General features: G+C 38.5%; 2 protein-coding genes across 4 annotated transcripts in view; one reads left to right on the top strand and one right to left on the bottom strand.

Annotated features, from left to right (window-relative positions):
* LOC105452982 (teneurin-m) overlaps positions 1 to 15207 on the top strand; it is a 456576-nt gene that overhangs the window by 32792 nt on the left and 408577 nt on the right. The gene's annotated exons all lie outside the window — the stretch shown is intronic.
* Positions 3970 to 9793, bottom strand: LOC105452979 (sialin-like). 3 transcript variants are annotated; one of them, XM_011694584.1, is made up of 7 exons: positions 8737 to 9793; positions 7779 to 8238; positions 6989 to 7271; positions 6264 to 6849; positions 5902 to 6034; positions 4954 to 5195; positions 3970 to 4547 (listed from the first exon to the last, which is right to left on the bottom strand). In XM_011694584.1, the coding sequence occupies exons 2-7, from the start codon at positions 7780 to 7782 to the stop codon at positions 4359 to 4361; spliced, it is 1437 nt and encodes a 478-aa protein (XP_011692886.1). In that variant the 5' UTR covers positions 7783 to 8238; positions 8737 to 9793; the 3' UTR covers positions 3970 to 4358. The 3 variants fall into 3 exon arrangements, with proteins under 3 accessions (XP_011692886.1, XP_011692885.1, XP_011692884.1); XM_011694583.1 differs by having other exon boundaries at positions 7779 to 8140; XM_011694582.1 differs by having other exon boundaries at positions 7779 to 9793.

The raw sequence follows: 15207 nt of genomic DNA, 5'->3' as shown, positions 1-15207 counted from the left end.
CCCCTCCCGTTCCCTTCCCTCCTCGCGGTATACGCTATGTACTGCCAGATCGTTGCCGCGATGCGCCGGTAAGGAAAAAGAGTCTTGATTCTCTGCGAGAATCGCGGCCGGCGACCGTCTTGCAACAACCACCAATAGGTGACCCAGCTCACGTTCACAGACGTGCAACCGTTTCTTCGCTAATGTCGCTTCCTGTTCACGTAAAAGAATTTCGATATACCAAACGTAACCGTCAGGTGGGAACCGAGATCCGTGTAGAAAGCGTCACAATGAAGTCTTTCGGTCGACACGTTTGAGACTGCGAAATTACTTTGCTCGACATGTCGCAATAATGGCGCTTGTCATTCTATCGATACGTTCAATGATTTGTTCACACAGAGCCTTACTGACCTTTCTTTTCTCACAAAGTATATTCATTGCTTTAATCTTCAGAATCTATAAAATCGAAAGATTCGCGTGAACATCGTTTCGCCTCTCAATCGAATATAGTCTTAATAGATCTGCAATCAAAGAGTGATTATTGGACCATCTATATCTCAAAATATAGTCTCCATTCTGTATCTCGCTTGATGCGCTCTTAAGACAAAATTCAAATAATGATTATACAGTCCCGTAATGAGCACGCAGAAGCACACCTGAGTACTGAGCTAAGCCAAGTGCAAGTACGTGACATTATAGGATTTATAGGTCTTCAATAGCACGCTGTCTCTTGTAATTGAAAAATTTGGAACAGCTGAAACTCGATTATATTTTTAGCTTCTCTAATTTTATCATCGTATATTCTGTATACATTTTTATGCAATTAATATTAAAACTTTGTATGTGAATTGACTTAATTAGACTCAATGAAATCGTTAAATATTAATTATTTAGTTATGATCCAAGAGAATTGAAGTAGTCGTTACATAACATTATTAATTATAAACTTTTTTTAGGCAGACAAAAACATTTGCCTAAATGCCGTTGAATGCAGCTAAACGGATTAATTACACGCCGCCCAAGATCTCAAAAAATATTTGCACATGTTGATAATTGCTTGTTGATGTTATAAGATAAAAGCTTGACGCAGCATAATGGCGTAACGTCGATATTGGGATGGAAAGGATTAAAACGCGGCGCCATGTGAAATACGTTTACTATCTTGTTACAACGTCAATCAAAACGCACGGTAATAAATCATCAGCGTACCATATCCCTCGGATCAAGCACCGAAAACTCCATACCACCGTTGATAGCGCGTATACATGTAACAAATATAGGCGTTACGATATTATCTTCCAGTAAATGTAATAAATTTTCGTAACGCCGGCAGCTATTTTATATGCGAAATATTTATCGCGCGGCGAGATGTCCGAAATTAAATCGTTCGAGCCATCAAAGTGTGGCGTACAATAAAGGAATAGCGCGCGGTCGGTCATCGTTACGAGGATTCGATAAAATCGAACGGATACCGTTTGAATAGATAGAGTATACTCGGTCCTATCCGCCCCTTAAATTCACCATCCTTTCTCGTCGTTGCCGTTGTCGTAGTCGTCGTCGTCGTCGTCGTCGTCGTCGCTGCCGCCGCTACCACCGTCGTCGTCGTCGTTTCTGACTTCCGTCTGGCGTACGTCGCGCGAGCTCTTATTAAAGGTGGCGATTTATCGCTAGTAATAACGGTGCGGTCTGGTGCTGCTTGGCGGCGAATGTCTCCCTGCCAAGGTTCTCCGGCCACGAGCAAGAGCGAGCTCGTGGCGCGAAGAGGAAGAGGTCAGAGGGCAGAAACTGGAAAGTAAGGGTTTATTCGCGACAACCCCATCCGCGCGAGGGGTGGATGATGCGCCTCCTCTCTCTCTTTCTCTCTTCCTCCTCGGCAGTGTTATCAAGCGTGCGTTAAGCGTGTGTGTGTGTGGGGGGGGGGGGCGCGAGCGCGCGACGGGGTAGATTAACAATTCCTGACATTTTAGTGGCGCTCCGGATGCGTTAACGCCACTTCAAGTACCGGCCGAGTGCCCGACTGTAACGAGCTCCAGGATTGATTAACCGCCTCTGTCGAGCGACCCACAACTACGGACTACGTGCTTCTCTAAGCAAACGAGACGACGGTCCGACGAAAGATCCTCGGAACTTATAATTACCGCTTGATTAATCGCCATTTTGACAGATAACTCGGAAACGGAGGGAATTTTTCACTGACTCGTCACCGTTGTGCACGGATCGTCTACCGTATGCATCGATTAATCTTCCTAAAATATTGGACTATGTAAATTAGCTGCCGCGTCTGCCGACTTTTCGGACAACCGATTCCGGACGAATCGGTAGCTGCCATGTCACGTTGAAAACCGGAAAAATGGAAAACATTTATCATAATAAGAATATACGAGTTGTACTTGCATCTTTTGGCGATTTGGCTGGCAAGCATTGTGCAATAAATGCAAGGATATTCAGACAAACGTTTTCACATTGCTCTTTATAACACAAAACAATACCCACATGTAAACTTGAAATAAAATTCAAAAATACGGAAGATATACGACTGGGAAACCTTTTCCGAAATTAGTCGACACAAATATATTTCATTCAGGCTACATACGATCAGATAATTGTTGACAGATATTAAGTGTAAGTTTCGAGCGCAATGATATTCTGAAAAGGAATCTGGATCAACACAGTGTTAGGCGTGATGGACAGCGGCAGGTGTTTTCCCACATTAGTAATGATCGAAACCATGGTAATGATCGATCGATCGGGTCTGGACCGTGCATAAACATCGATAGAGGGAACAGGTCACCTGCTCAAGGGGTTAAGAAGACGAATAAGCATTATTCATACCGTGAGCGCTTATCCTTAAGTTATTCATCTCATGAATTAGTAAACACGGTGAAGAGAAGCTCGCGCGTATCGGCCCATCCCTACAACGAAGTTTACCAGAATATTAAGTCCAAACGATTCTCTTGCCGCTCATGCTTGCTTCGCCATCGGAAAATAATACTAATATTGGGATTAACAAATTCGAAAGAATTGCTGTATTTAAAAAACTTATTAACGTATTTAATAACTCGTGACAATTGAAATGTGTTACAAATTATTTTTTTTGATATATATATATATATATATATTGAAACATGGTATAAATAATTTTGAAAAAGAAGCTATAATATTAAAGTTATAGGTATATTAAAGACGATATTTAAGTAATAAGTTTTTAAATTTTCCAAGATAACCACCAATATATTTTCTAGATCAAAAATAAAATCTGATAGAGCGTCGAACATGCGTGTAATATCCATTTCGTTCCCTCCGATCTTTTCTAATGAAATTTTCAAAGAAATCTCGAAGAGAAATAGAAGAGTCTCAATATTCCCTCATTCGGAAACGCACACGTTTCTATAGCGGTTGCCGGTAATATTTAAAGGAAGGGAGGAAATGATTTAGCGAGGAAAGCAGTTACCGCCGCGCATTCCGTCACGGCATCGTCGAAGCGCGCGACTGTAGGCTAGAAATAGATTACAAACCGTCGTAAATATTCCGCGTTGCTGGTGTCGGGACGGCCCTTTCGCGCGCTGTCATCTTGTTTCCTTTCCGTCTTGCGCTGACTGACAGTCGACTTGCGGCGTGGCGATCTAATTGGGATAAGAATTTTTTGTACGAGGTAGCCCCTAATTGGTTACCCGTCATTAAGGGTGGTCTCGCGATCCTAATTATCTTAGCGTAAAGCTTGACACGTCAAGCAGCGGCACTTCTGAGACACTTTCGCGAACTTTGGCATGTCGTTGAGATCGTCAAGCAGGGATACGAGATGATTCATGTATTTAGTATTACATACATTTTTTACAATTTCGTTTCAGATTTCTTGTTATTTTTTCAGAATTAAATAAGTAATAAAGAAATGAACACATAAAAATAATGAATGTAATTATATATGTATTTATAAATTTACGTATATATATACTGTATAATCTACATTTTATAAAATTGTATAACTAAAACTTTAGTATTGATAATATCGCAAAGAATTACTTCTTGAAATATATTTTGCAAGATATTATCAATATACAGATCAATATAACATATAAAATGATATAATTATTACTTCCACTAATTAATCTCAGGAGATTCGTCGAGAACAATAGTTAACAAGATCTATCAAGAGATATATCAAAGTATAAAAAGAGAGTTGACTTAAGCGAGTGTAAGGAATGTTATAAAAAATAGCGCAAACTTCTTGATTTTACGATAAATTATACTATTGAACTTACTCAATTTATCTAAATTTATCTAAATAATATTTCTCATCTATGCACATTAAATGTGATACATTCTTGTAAAAAAATATATATACTTCTCTTGATTTTATAAGAACTACAAAGGTGATCAATTTAAGTCTTCGTTTCTTGCACCCGCTGTCCTTGTGGTTGTCCCTCGTCGGCGTCCCAGTTTTCATCATCCGGCACCGGATAATTCCACGGTTGAATTTTGGCTGATCCGAAGATCACAAATACCACGAAAGCGAAAACTTGGGCGACGATAGTAATCCAGAATGCGACCCTCCAACGCGCGATGGTATGCTGTTAGAAGACATGTGTGAATGTTAATACCGAAGTAAAAAAAACATCAATTAGAAAAATTATTTTTGTACTTTAAAACATATAAAGTTTAATATCTCAAAATTACTTCTGACAAGCAAAGAACATAATATTAAAATTCTCTCATTTGAAAGGTCTCCTGTTACAATAAAGTTGACTTCGCAGTTGATTACGCAATTAGAATTCAATGTCTCTTAGAGCGAATATCGGCTTAACTTTCTTATATCGGGTTAAAGTCGTTTCACCTTTCGTAAAACTTCAAGAAAGTGGGAAATCTCTGTGCATAACTTATTAAAAATTCAAGAAATTGGAGATCATGTCACGTTGCTCTTAACGGACACTTCGTCCTCTCTTTTTTGCCTAATCATGCATTAAGTGTTCAACTCACTCCTTCCGCTACGAGAGCACCAACTATCGGTGGCAGAATAAAGGCGGAAATAGTGCCCGGAGTATTTGTAATGCCCATGAGAATTCCTGCATAATTCGGGGCGAGATCGTTCTGATTACAAAGATGACCAACGAATATAGCACCGCAGACTACTATGCTCAAAGTTAGGAGCACGGTCGATGTCAGACGATCGCAACCGATATATGCGATTATAGCGAGAAAGATGCTAGGTGGTATGGTGCCTAAAAGAAAGAGAAATGCATTAAATATATCAAAATATGCATATATCAGAATTTTTTCCGTACTGAACGTATTTAATTTAATATAACGTATAAATTTTCGAAATACATAATACAATATATGCATACGTATGTTAAAGCATATAAAAATCAGTACAATGCAAGATATAGATTGATATCAATTATAATTTTTTTTTATACCAATTTAACAGAAAGAGAGAATAGATTTGCGCATTGTTATACTGTTAGAAACAGTAACGCAGAAATTACAAAGTCACGCGCATTATTCGAAATCACGATCGGTCGTGCAAATCACGCGGAAAATTTGCAAACAATACTTCGTTCATTTTTCATTAATATGTAAATATAATGAAATCCAAATTTAATTCTTTACGTTATGCTATTACATCCGCTAATGCTATGGATTGCTGTGACTAAATTAAGAGAAAGAAAAAGAGAATTGTCACCTTATTTTATTAATTAATTGAAAGAAAATGTATATACGTGCTGAATAATATAGTTATTCAAAATACGATCATTATTAAAAGTAATACAATATTTTTTACAATTTTGTTCAGAAATGCAGAAAAATTTTATTTTACGAAACTATTTTTAATCTGCTATAAGTGTAAACTATATTTCTTTATAAAATAACAAGTATCTATATTTATATAGCTATAATGAATCAAATTCCATTTCAAATACATACTTATAAACACCGCAATTTTACGTGCAACCGTCTGTGACCAAAATCCCTTTTTCCGTCCCCAATCTAAAACTTTTCCGATTAATGGATTAGTGAAGGCGTTCACGAGGTACGGCGTGCAAACGATAGCGGCATTCTGTAAAATATTTCAGGAAAAATTTACACATAGAGTTAAGATCTGTTTTACGTCATTGCATACGTCATTCGAAATAAAATAATATTACTATGTGCAATATATTATTCTGCTCATTTAAATTTCTTGACAACTAACATTTAAACAACTTGAAATACATAGTAATATACGTCTATGGCAATATATATAATATCTACAAGCAATTATACATATTATTACCGCCATTACTCACCGATGTGATATCGTATCGCAATATTTTGTTCATGTAAAGCGGCAACTGGGTGAGCAAGAAATACCAACAGAAGTTGCCTAAAGTATTCGTAACAATCAAGGCCAAAAATGGCACCGATGTAAATATACTTTTCCACGGGATCTTCATCTTTGCGGAGCCGGGCGTACGATGGCCGTACGAGTTAACGATGAACGATCTTTCCTGCTCCGTTATGTACTTCTGTTCTTCCGGACAACCAGCGAAAAATATAAAAAAGACGACGCACCAGATCAGCGGTAACGTTCCGTGGATGTAAAAGATAGCCTCCCAGCCCACGTAATTTAATATCAATCCCGAGGTAAGAATAGATATCACGGTGCCGAGCGACGTTCCGGCGTATATGATGCCGACCCACGTGCTTTTCTCCTCGTATACGACCCATGTTCCCAGAAGAACATTTACTATAGGAAGATTCGCCGCGCTCACGAGACCGGTCAAAAATCTTACGACGTATAGTACGTACAATTCGCTCGCCACGACCGGTACCAATATCGTCAAGATTCCATTTGCCAGCACGCAGATTAACAATACCCACTTCGTGTTGAACCTGCATCGATATTATTATAGAATATATGTAAATAAATAAAATATAAAATATTATAAACGATATTATATACTGAATATATTATGTATCACAGAGAAAAGGCATGAAATATTACCGATAAAACACCGAATAAAACACTTACCGATCCGCCAAATATCCCGCTGGAAACATACCGACGAGATATCCAGCAAAGTATATACTAATGACCAAACCTTGTTGGCTTGCCGTCCAATCGAATGGACCGTCTATATCGGTGACGGCATTTCCAGGAACATCAAACTCTGGACACTCATCCGACCAATCTATTACACCTGGTTTTTTCTTCACCATACCGATGATAGCCGTCGCGATATTCACTTTCAGACCATAAATAATCATGTTCGCAATGCACAGCATTACAGCGAACAAATATCGTACGCGTATCTCTAAGGTTAACAATGAAAGACAAGTAAATGATATAGTACTAAAAATACAACATGGTTATACTAAATAACTAGTAGAATTTGTTTAACCTATAATGGAATTTAGTAAACAACTTGCTGTTACAATACCGAAATGTGAGAGAAAGTGAGAGAAAGTAAGAGAAAGAGAAGTAAGAGAGAAAAATAATGAATATGTATTATTTCTACACTACACTATGCCATATCGATAATGCTAAAAATCTATTTTTACATATAAATTTATAATTATGACTTAAACCAAATCTCGTACGCTAAAATGATACGATAAATGAATATCAAGCATTCAAGGAGAATGATGACAAGGCAGAATTTTAACTGATAACTTTATCGATTAAATATAGCAGAACTAAATTACATTAGATGTACAAGTTTATTATACATGCAAATGTGCACTTTGCGAATCAAAAGAATTGAGATTGTTGCTTTAATTATTAATCATAAATGCTAAAAAGACAGAAAATATTTCCTTACCCATCGTTATGAATATTCAATGTGACCTCGGTTAACGAATCGATGACATTGATGACCATCACGTTTTAAATCGTTGCGCCAGTGTCGCCGTTTTCGTCGTTTGTTTTCGTATCGATAATCACCAATTCGGTTTCGTTCGCTCGCACATTCAACCGCTCGAGGACGACTATCGAATCGTCGGCGATGAGAGACTGCACGATACCCAGACTCCTCCTCCACGAATCTTTCTAGACGCGCTCAACGCTATCGACGCGAGATTACATCGACGGTCGGAGACCAAGAAGTACACTGTCGCTCATTTGTAAAGTCAATAGTTCGAGGCTTCACTGCCTTGCTCAATAACGCTAATAAATATGTTGTTCCTATACGAACGATAACACGACCGCGCGTATTATATACAACTCTCACAATGTTGTCAGTTGCCACGTAAGACAAAACAATATGGAAACGCTCGTGCAAACTTTACGATGTATAAAGTGGGCATTTATTCCTTTCGTTATTAATGTTTTAAATAATCTATCAGGCGCAAATTTGTTTTCAATGTCGCATTTTTAAGCAATGTCTAGTTTCCGATATCGATTTCGATTTTTCAATTTTAACGCCAGATGTTTGCTAAATATATTTGTTTACTAAACGAAATAATTTGCTTAAGTTTTTCATATTGCAAATGCCGTATTCTCTATACGGATTGATAGTATTCTAAATTTTGAAAAACTTACTATATATAAAAAAAAATGACTCTAAATATTTATTTTTTATATTTAATGCTTATCAATGTACAAAGTCTAGTTTAAAACATTGATATTGTGTCTACTGCAGCATTCGCTTTACCTATTTACACATTTCAAAATGATCATCCGTTATATCTAAAAATTCTATAACTTTATGAAACTTTTTTAAACTTTTGTTTTTAATAAAAATATATAAATTGAAATCTGTTAATTCATTCAATACTTACGCTAATTTTTTTCTTTTCTTCTTTTTAAATTAATAAAAAAATCCATATATATTTTATGAGTCAGTTTTCGTCGTTTTCGAAACACTCTGTATAAATATCAGTCCACGTACATACTCGATAAGTTTTTAATATCAATAAAGGCAAGACGATAACGCACAGACGTACAAACGTACAAACGTAATAGAGAAATATGTTTGAATAATGTATGTAGTCACCGGAACTAGATATAGCTCGATATGTGAGTGACGTTACGAAAGACGGTGCGAATTGTCCGGCGGTCACACGAGCACTAAACTAAACTATGGAAGCGGCTGCGTTTTAACTTTCAGTAATTTGCACATAAGTGGCGATTCCATAATGTGAAACAACATTGCCTTGTATTTGCTGAATCATCATTACATAGGATTACTTTGATTTTTTAATGACTGTTACAGTACACGATGGAGATACAATTTACAAAACTGTTTAATACAATTATACGATCATTTAAAAAATTCAATAGATAAGGATAAATATTTACTAGTAAATGCAACAACTGTGTGATTAATTAGTGGAATGACGTGGCAAAAAAAAGTTAATGTTATCACTTGCACTTAATCGTTTAACTTCGTTGTGGAAATTAATCGTTTTTTATTCTCAAGGTCACATTCCTTTTTACAAACGATTCCTTGAAAACGGGCGAGGCAGCAGTCGTGGTCGACGAGATCGTTCTCTCGAACCGGTCTTCGCAGCAGTACGCGTTATTCATGCCGCGTTTCTCCGGCGATAATTAAAACCAAGCGCATTGATTATACAACCACAGACGACAGACTTTCGTCTCCGTTTAACGGAGCCCGACGGCAAGGTCTCACTCGCGCGATATCCGATGTGAATGTCCCAACCATTATCTCGGTAAGCTGCCAACACCGAAACTCGAGTCTCTCCTCTCGCCGCGTTACGGTGGCACACGATAGCATTCTTTAACGGACATTCGTCGGCGAGACGTTTAATGTTTATGGGCTGAGGATAATAGGGTCTCCCTGGTGAGCCCATGTCCAAACGAATGAGAAACGTTCCGCAGCGTAGCCCTGGGACTCCCCGCCGATCACAACTGTAGTCTTGGATATCTGTGCATTCAACATATAGTAACGCCCACCGAATTATATTCAGCACACGTGTCATCTTTTTCCGTCGACCAATTCGAGATAAGCTAGACGGATTATACACACAATAATATTGCCACGATTTTATCATCCTGCATATCATGTGTCGTTAAGAATAAATAATAATGTTTATAGATAATTTAATGTTTTGACGTAGATAATTTTATTAATATTTATTTCCAGCTTTTTTTTTAGGTAGCAAATATATATAAAATTAATACAAAAACACATTCGAAATTCTGAAAATGTATATGTCACTTCTTGTCACAAATGTCAAGAATAATGCATTTATTGAAGCTTAATGCGTTATCATGTCTTCTCTTATATTTGTAAAAGATAGTCTGCCAGGTGAACATACTTATCATATAGAGCAAATATTCTTATGTGATAGAATGTGGATTTGTTTGTGTGTGTTCGAATATAGATATAGATTAAAGACATAAAATTATTATTATTCAAAAAACTTTCCAGTAAGATATAAATTAAAAACATAAAATTATTATTATTAAAATAATTTTCCAATAAAAATTTGCAATTTTTAAAGACTTATTTATCGTACAATTGTTACATAAGCTGTGTATTATCGAGACTTTAGTGCATGCATATCTAATTCATACATTAGCATATGACTGTCGCAGATACATATAATAAATAATGGATTATTTATGTACTTAACATAGATAGCAAATCAATCAATATATATTATTCATTGTTGATACATACTTGATGTTAAGATATTTTCGCGTACGATTCTTAATTAACAGATAAATTAAACTGACTCTAGCATTTTATATTCATAAAGATTTATTAATCTCAATGGAACTCTTGAGCTACAAACGGAGCAGTCTGTATTTAAATACTGCGTGAGTATCTCTATCAGCGATAATGCGCCTATGTAGGTCGATCTGACTGACGTAGCAATAATTTGCGTAACAACGCTTATCATGAAACAGTCGGGGCTTGTGCACACATAACAAGCTATTTTACAATTTCTACCTTACATATTATACTTTTTACATAATGTATCTTATTCAACACAATGGAATTTTTTAACACATACCGCTGTACATGTCGTACATCATGCTTTCTTTTCGGTGCAAACCGCATACGTTTCTGCGTTGTTCGCCGCCCAATGGGTAGTGGCGAACACAGAGCGGTGGACAATAACGACGACCACCGACCATCACAATATTTTTACCAGACCCGCGGTCTCTTTCGTGCGGTAAGCATGTGACAAGCGTGACGAAACGTTCGTAGAAACGAGAAGCGCACAGACGGAAGTGGTTGCCGCGGCAGTCTCGTGACGACAACGACGACGGCGACGACGACGACGACGACGACGACGACGACGACGACGACGACGACGACGACGACGACAACAACAACGACGTCAACGAAGCTTGGAGACGCACGAGTTGCCATCATCCTTGCGCCTCTTCTGGGCTTATTCGGCCCAGCGCACACCTGCATTCGCGCCGGGGTGAATGCTCGCGCACATACCTGCTACAGGAATATGGCAGGTTGAGATGGGGGAAGCGGGGAATCCACTCGAGAAAACGCAAAGCTCCGAGCACCGGTAAAAATGGATACGTCGCCGTCGCACCCGGGAAAGGGAGACAGAGGAGACGAGATAGCAAGAAGAGAGATGCGAAAGGACGAAAAAAAAAAAAAATCGGTAGATGCTCGAAGCGGTAAGATGTCTGAATGTACGACGTCTTGCGCCGATTAAAGGACTCTTGGGCGAGATGGAACAATGATGATGATCGTGGTGGTCGATTAGCGCGGCGCTTGAAAATCTCAAAACGGGATCGGACCGCGAAGGATTCAGGACACTCCAATCACGGCCGCTGCTTCGTATTGTCCAGGCATTTCGGGGCCCTTGCTGACTTTGTCCTGCAGTGTAAACACAACCCTCAGACTGCCACTACTCGAGACAGGCCCGTCAAAGACCGGTATTCCACGCCCGGGACGAACACCAATTAAATGCCGGCTGCAGGTTGAAGCAGGTTGACCGTGCTAACGAGCACGATGCCCCTTTAACGTTCTTTAATTTTCGTCCACTGTTCGGACCACCTACTACGAAAAGATGTCAAGCTGGTACGAAGCAAGGCGTTGTATTTGTGTATCAGTTGACCCATGTGATTTATTATATTAAAATATTTAAGGGTTAGAGTGTTTGTCTATCAATTTGCAAAAATGAATTGAAGAGTGACGCGTAGAATTAAGATGGACGTCCATCAATAAAAAAAATATTCAAAGTTTCAACATAGTTAATTCTTTCTCTTTCTCTCCTGAGCAGATGTAGATTTAACTAAATGTAAGAAACTATAGCAATTTCCTTATAATTTCCTTATATTCTTACATCTATTTTTTTTGTTCGTTACGGCAATAATGGATAATAGAAGGAACTCAGAAAAAATTACAATAATTTTTGATACATCAATTATTTTTCAAGTGTCGGCATGGGTTTTCAAAGAAACCATTCGCGCAAGGCCGCCTATAAATATCCGAGAATACGACTAATTTGCAAATAAGAGGAAACGATTTTCAAACAATGACACGGAGAGTACGATCGGGGAAGCGAAGCGGGCCAGAAGGTAATGCATCATCTCGCGCGCTATCTTCCATGAAGTCTATACCGCCCGAAGCGTGCTGGAGCGTACGGAGCGCGCGTTTTCCGCGTTGCATTTAAATGAAACGGACAGGTTCCATCGCGCTCGAACGCACGCGAGGAGGAGCGGAGCTTTCGCTGAGCGCACGCGCGCGGCATGCATTGCTCCGCGAGATAAAAAAAAAAGAAAGGAAATACACACAGGAGACGAAGAGGTGATATATGCGGACATTAGTTATACACGAGATGTATGAGGTTTTGCGGCGTCACTCTGCCACTGTCAGATTCCGGCGCGGTGCTCGTCCCGACATAATCGGGACGACCCATATTTCCCCGCCGCAATGCGTCAAGCTTCCCCCTCGTGCGATTCCCCGTTTCGTACCTTCATTTTTCACTACCGCTCGTGATCTCTCCCGCGCCCAAATTCACCTTCCATGTCGTCGCGAGCGCGTCTACCGCTTCTCCATCCACCGCCGCGCCGCGCCGCGCCGCGCCACTCCGCTCCGCGACGCCTCTCTCCATCTCCCTTCCCTCTCACACGCGGCACACGACCCGCCGGCGTCGCGACGATTGTACATCGCTTCCGGTGAAATTCTCCTCCTCGGCAGAATACGGGAGTCCCGATCGAGACGAATCGATTCGCGAAATGCCGCTGGCACGGCTGGAACGGCAGTCAAAGCGTCGTAGTAAATATTGGCCGACCATTTTCTATCTATTTCCGATGCTACAGAACGCTACCTACTTTGATAAGCGAGCCGATACGCGAAGCTGAAATTGACGGTCACGCAGTAAATTTTCTCTACGAATGTGCGGAAAGAAACCATCCAAATATAAAAATAAATATATCTTAATACACGCTTGCTGAATACTTATATAGTTTCGCATTTCGATATTTTAGATTCTAGAAAGAAACATTTTTCTAATTTAGTTAAATTTTGAGAATGTATTTAAAAATTTGATATCGATCTGAGATCCACATCCTGATAGATATACATTATCATGATTAAATAATTACATTATTACCATATTCTTGAGATTGTAAAGAGACGCTCCCGTGAATGTATGTAGAGGCTGCAACTAGAACTGCATGCTCTGGAACTTTTCCGGTGAAAGAATATTAGATTATATTAGAAAGAGATGCGCGCGCGCGAGAAAGAGAGAGAGGGGGGGAGGGGAGACACCGGGGAGAGCTATCCTGATGAAGACCGCCAATATCGATTTTTCTTTAGAGAATGAAAAATGCAGCCGTTGCTCCGTAAAATATATGCACTTTATCTTACGCGCCGGGAAACGTATGCGTCATGACATCACGGAGACGATGGTGCAATTGAACAACTATAAAACGTTTGTTTGTTCGGTAAGTTTACACAGCTTTTATATAGTCAACGGCAGCAGTCGACTGACTGTCACTGAATGAAATGCTAATGATGATGGATGACCGAGGATCTCTTTCTTCCGCTTGATTTGTGGGAGAAAAAAAAAGACGTCACGCAGTAATTTGTATGCAGTAACCGAGTTATCGAGAAGTCGCACGTTTTCATGTTACATCAAAAATAATCCCGTAATTAAACGCGATTCATTATAGCGCACTGACATTTAAATCTGTTTTACGTCATAAAGAAACATTATTATCCGCGCGCGTACAACGAAGTTGTCGCTCATACGAATGTAAGTTATATGAATCGTCGATGGTTATTTTCTCGTCATTTTCCCGTTTCTCTTTAATGTCATAATCCAATATCATTAATAACAGCGCAAAATTCACATTAATCGAACGTATAATCCAACAAAATGTAACATTAATATATGTGTAATAATGGATTTTATAAAATGACTTTATATAGCACTTCCTATTTTATATTAAAGACATATTTTTCTCGATGATTAAAGAACTTAAACATTGGCCGTTTGTATGAGAGAAAACGATATTCCGATGAATAATATTGACTCAAAATATTATTCATCCTAACATACATTAGCTATTCATCTGAATACGCGCAACTGTCTGGAACGGTTTGAAATATAAAGAATGCCTGCTTTATAGGTGAAGGGCGCGTGTTTTGTGTCCGTTTGGATTGTAATTTGTACATCTACGTGAACTTACGTGCGTGTACGTGTTACCCTGACATCTTTGCAAATGAAACAATTTTGTCACTGATGTCGCACACTTGACAGAGTGCAGAATAACTTGGCCTTTCATGGAATTGTCAGTACCTAATTGCCACAAAACATAAAGTGTGAGACAAGTGGCAATATAAAAGCGTATTATCCGATATCAATGGTAAAAATAGGTTAATATTCATAAACTCGGTATAAAAATGCTCTAGCATCGTAGCTCTGGCATCAAAGCACCAAAAGTCAAGTCGAGAGTAAACAAACCTAAACATGCGTGCGGTATTCCTGTATCTACTCGTTGCTGTGGCTTGCGCCATGATCAAAGAGATTGTAAGTATTAGTGTAAAAACTAGATCTTTAATTTCTTATTGTAGGCAAAAATGAACTTATTTTAAATTTAATTATACAATATATATATATATATATATATATATATATATAGTAGTAATCACATTTGTAGAACGATTTTGCTGGAAGACCAAAAAAAAACCTGAAAATAATTTTTGTTAGGTCATCATCAAAATAATTTTGTTCGAAAGTCAAAATGATTGCTAAAATATCAAAACTTTTTATAGCAATGCTTATTATTCTTGAGTTTCCGAC

This window comes from Wasmannia auropunctata, unplaced genomic scaffold (genome assembly GCF_000956235.1).
Source record: "Wasmannia auropunctata unplaced genomic scaffold, wasmannia.A_1.0 LD336023.1, whole genome shotgun sequence".
Classification (NCBI taxonomy): domain Eukaryota; kingdom Metazoa; phylum Arthropoda; class Insecta; order Hymenoptera; family Formicidae; genus Wasmannia; species Wasmannia auropunctata.
The sequence above is the reverse complement of the archived record's forward strand: the minus strand, read 5'-3'. Positions and strand labels throughout refer to the sequence as shown.

What these genes read in the sequence shown, in the direction of transcription:
- LOC105452979 (XM_011694582.1), bottom strand. An exon ending in GCGGGATATTTGGCGGATCG is followed by an intron (nt 6,850 to 6,988) that starts GTAAGTGTTTTA and finishes ATATCGATGCAG; the next exon opens with GTTCAACACGAAGTGGGTAT. An exon ending in GTGCTCTCGTAGCGGAAGGA is followed by an intron (nt 4,548 to 4,953) that starts GTGAGTTGAACA and finishes GTCTTCTAACAG; the next exon opens with CATACCATCGCGCGTTGGAG.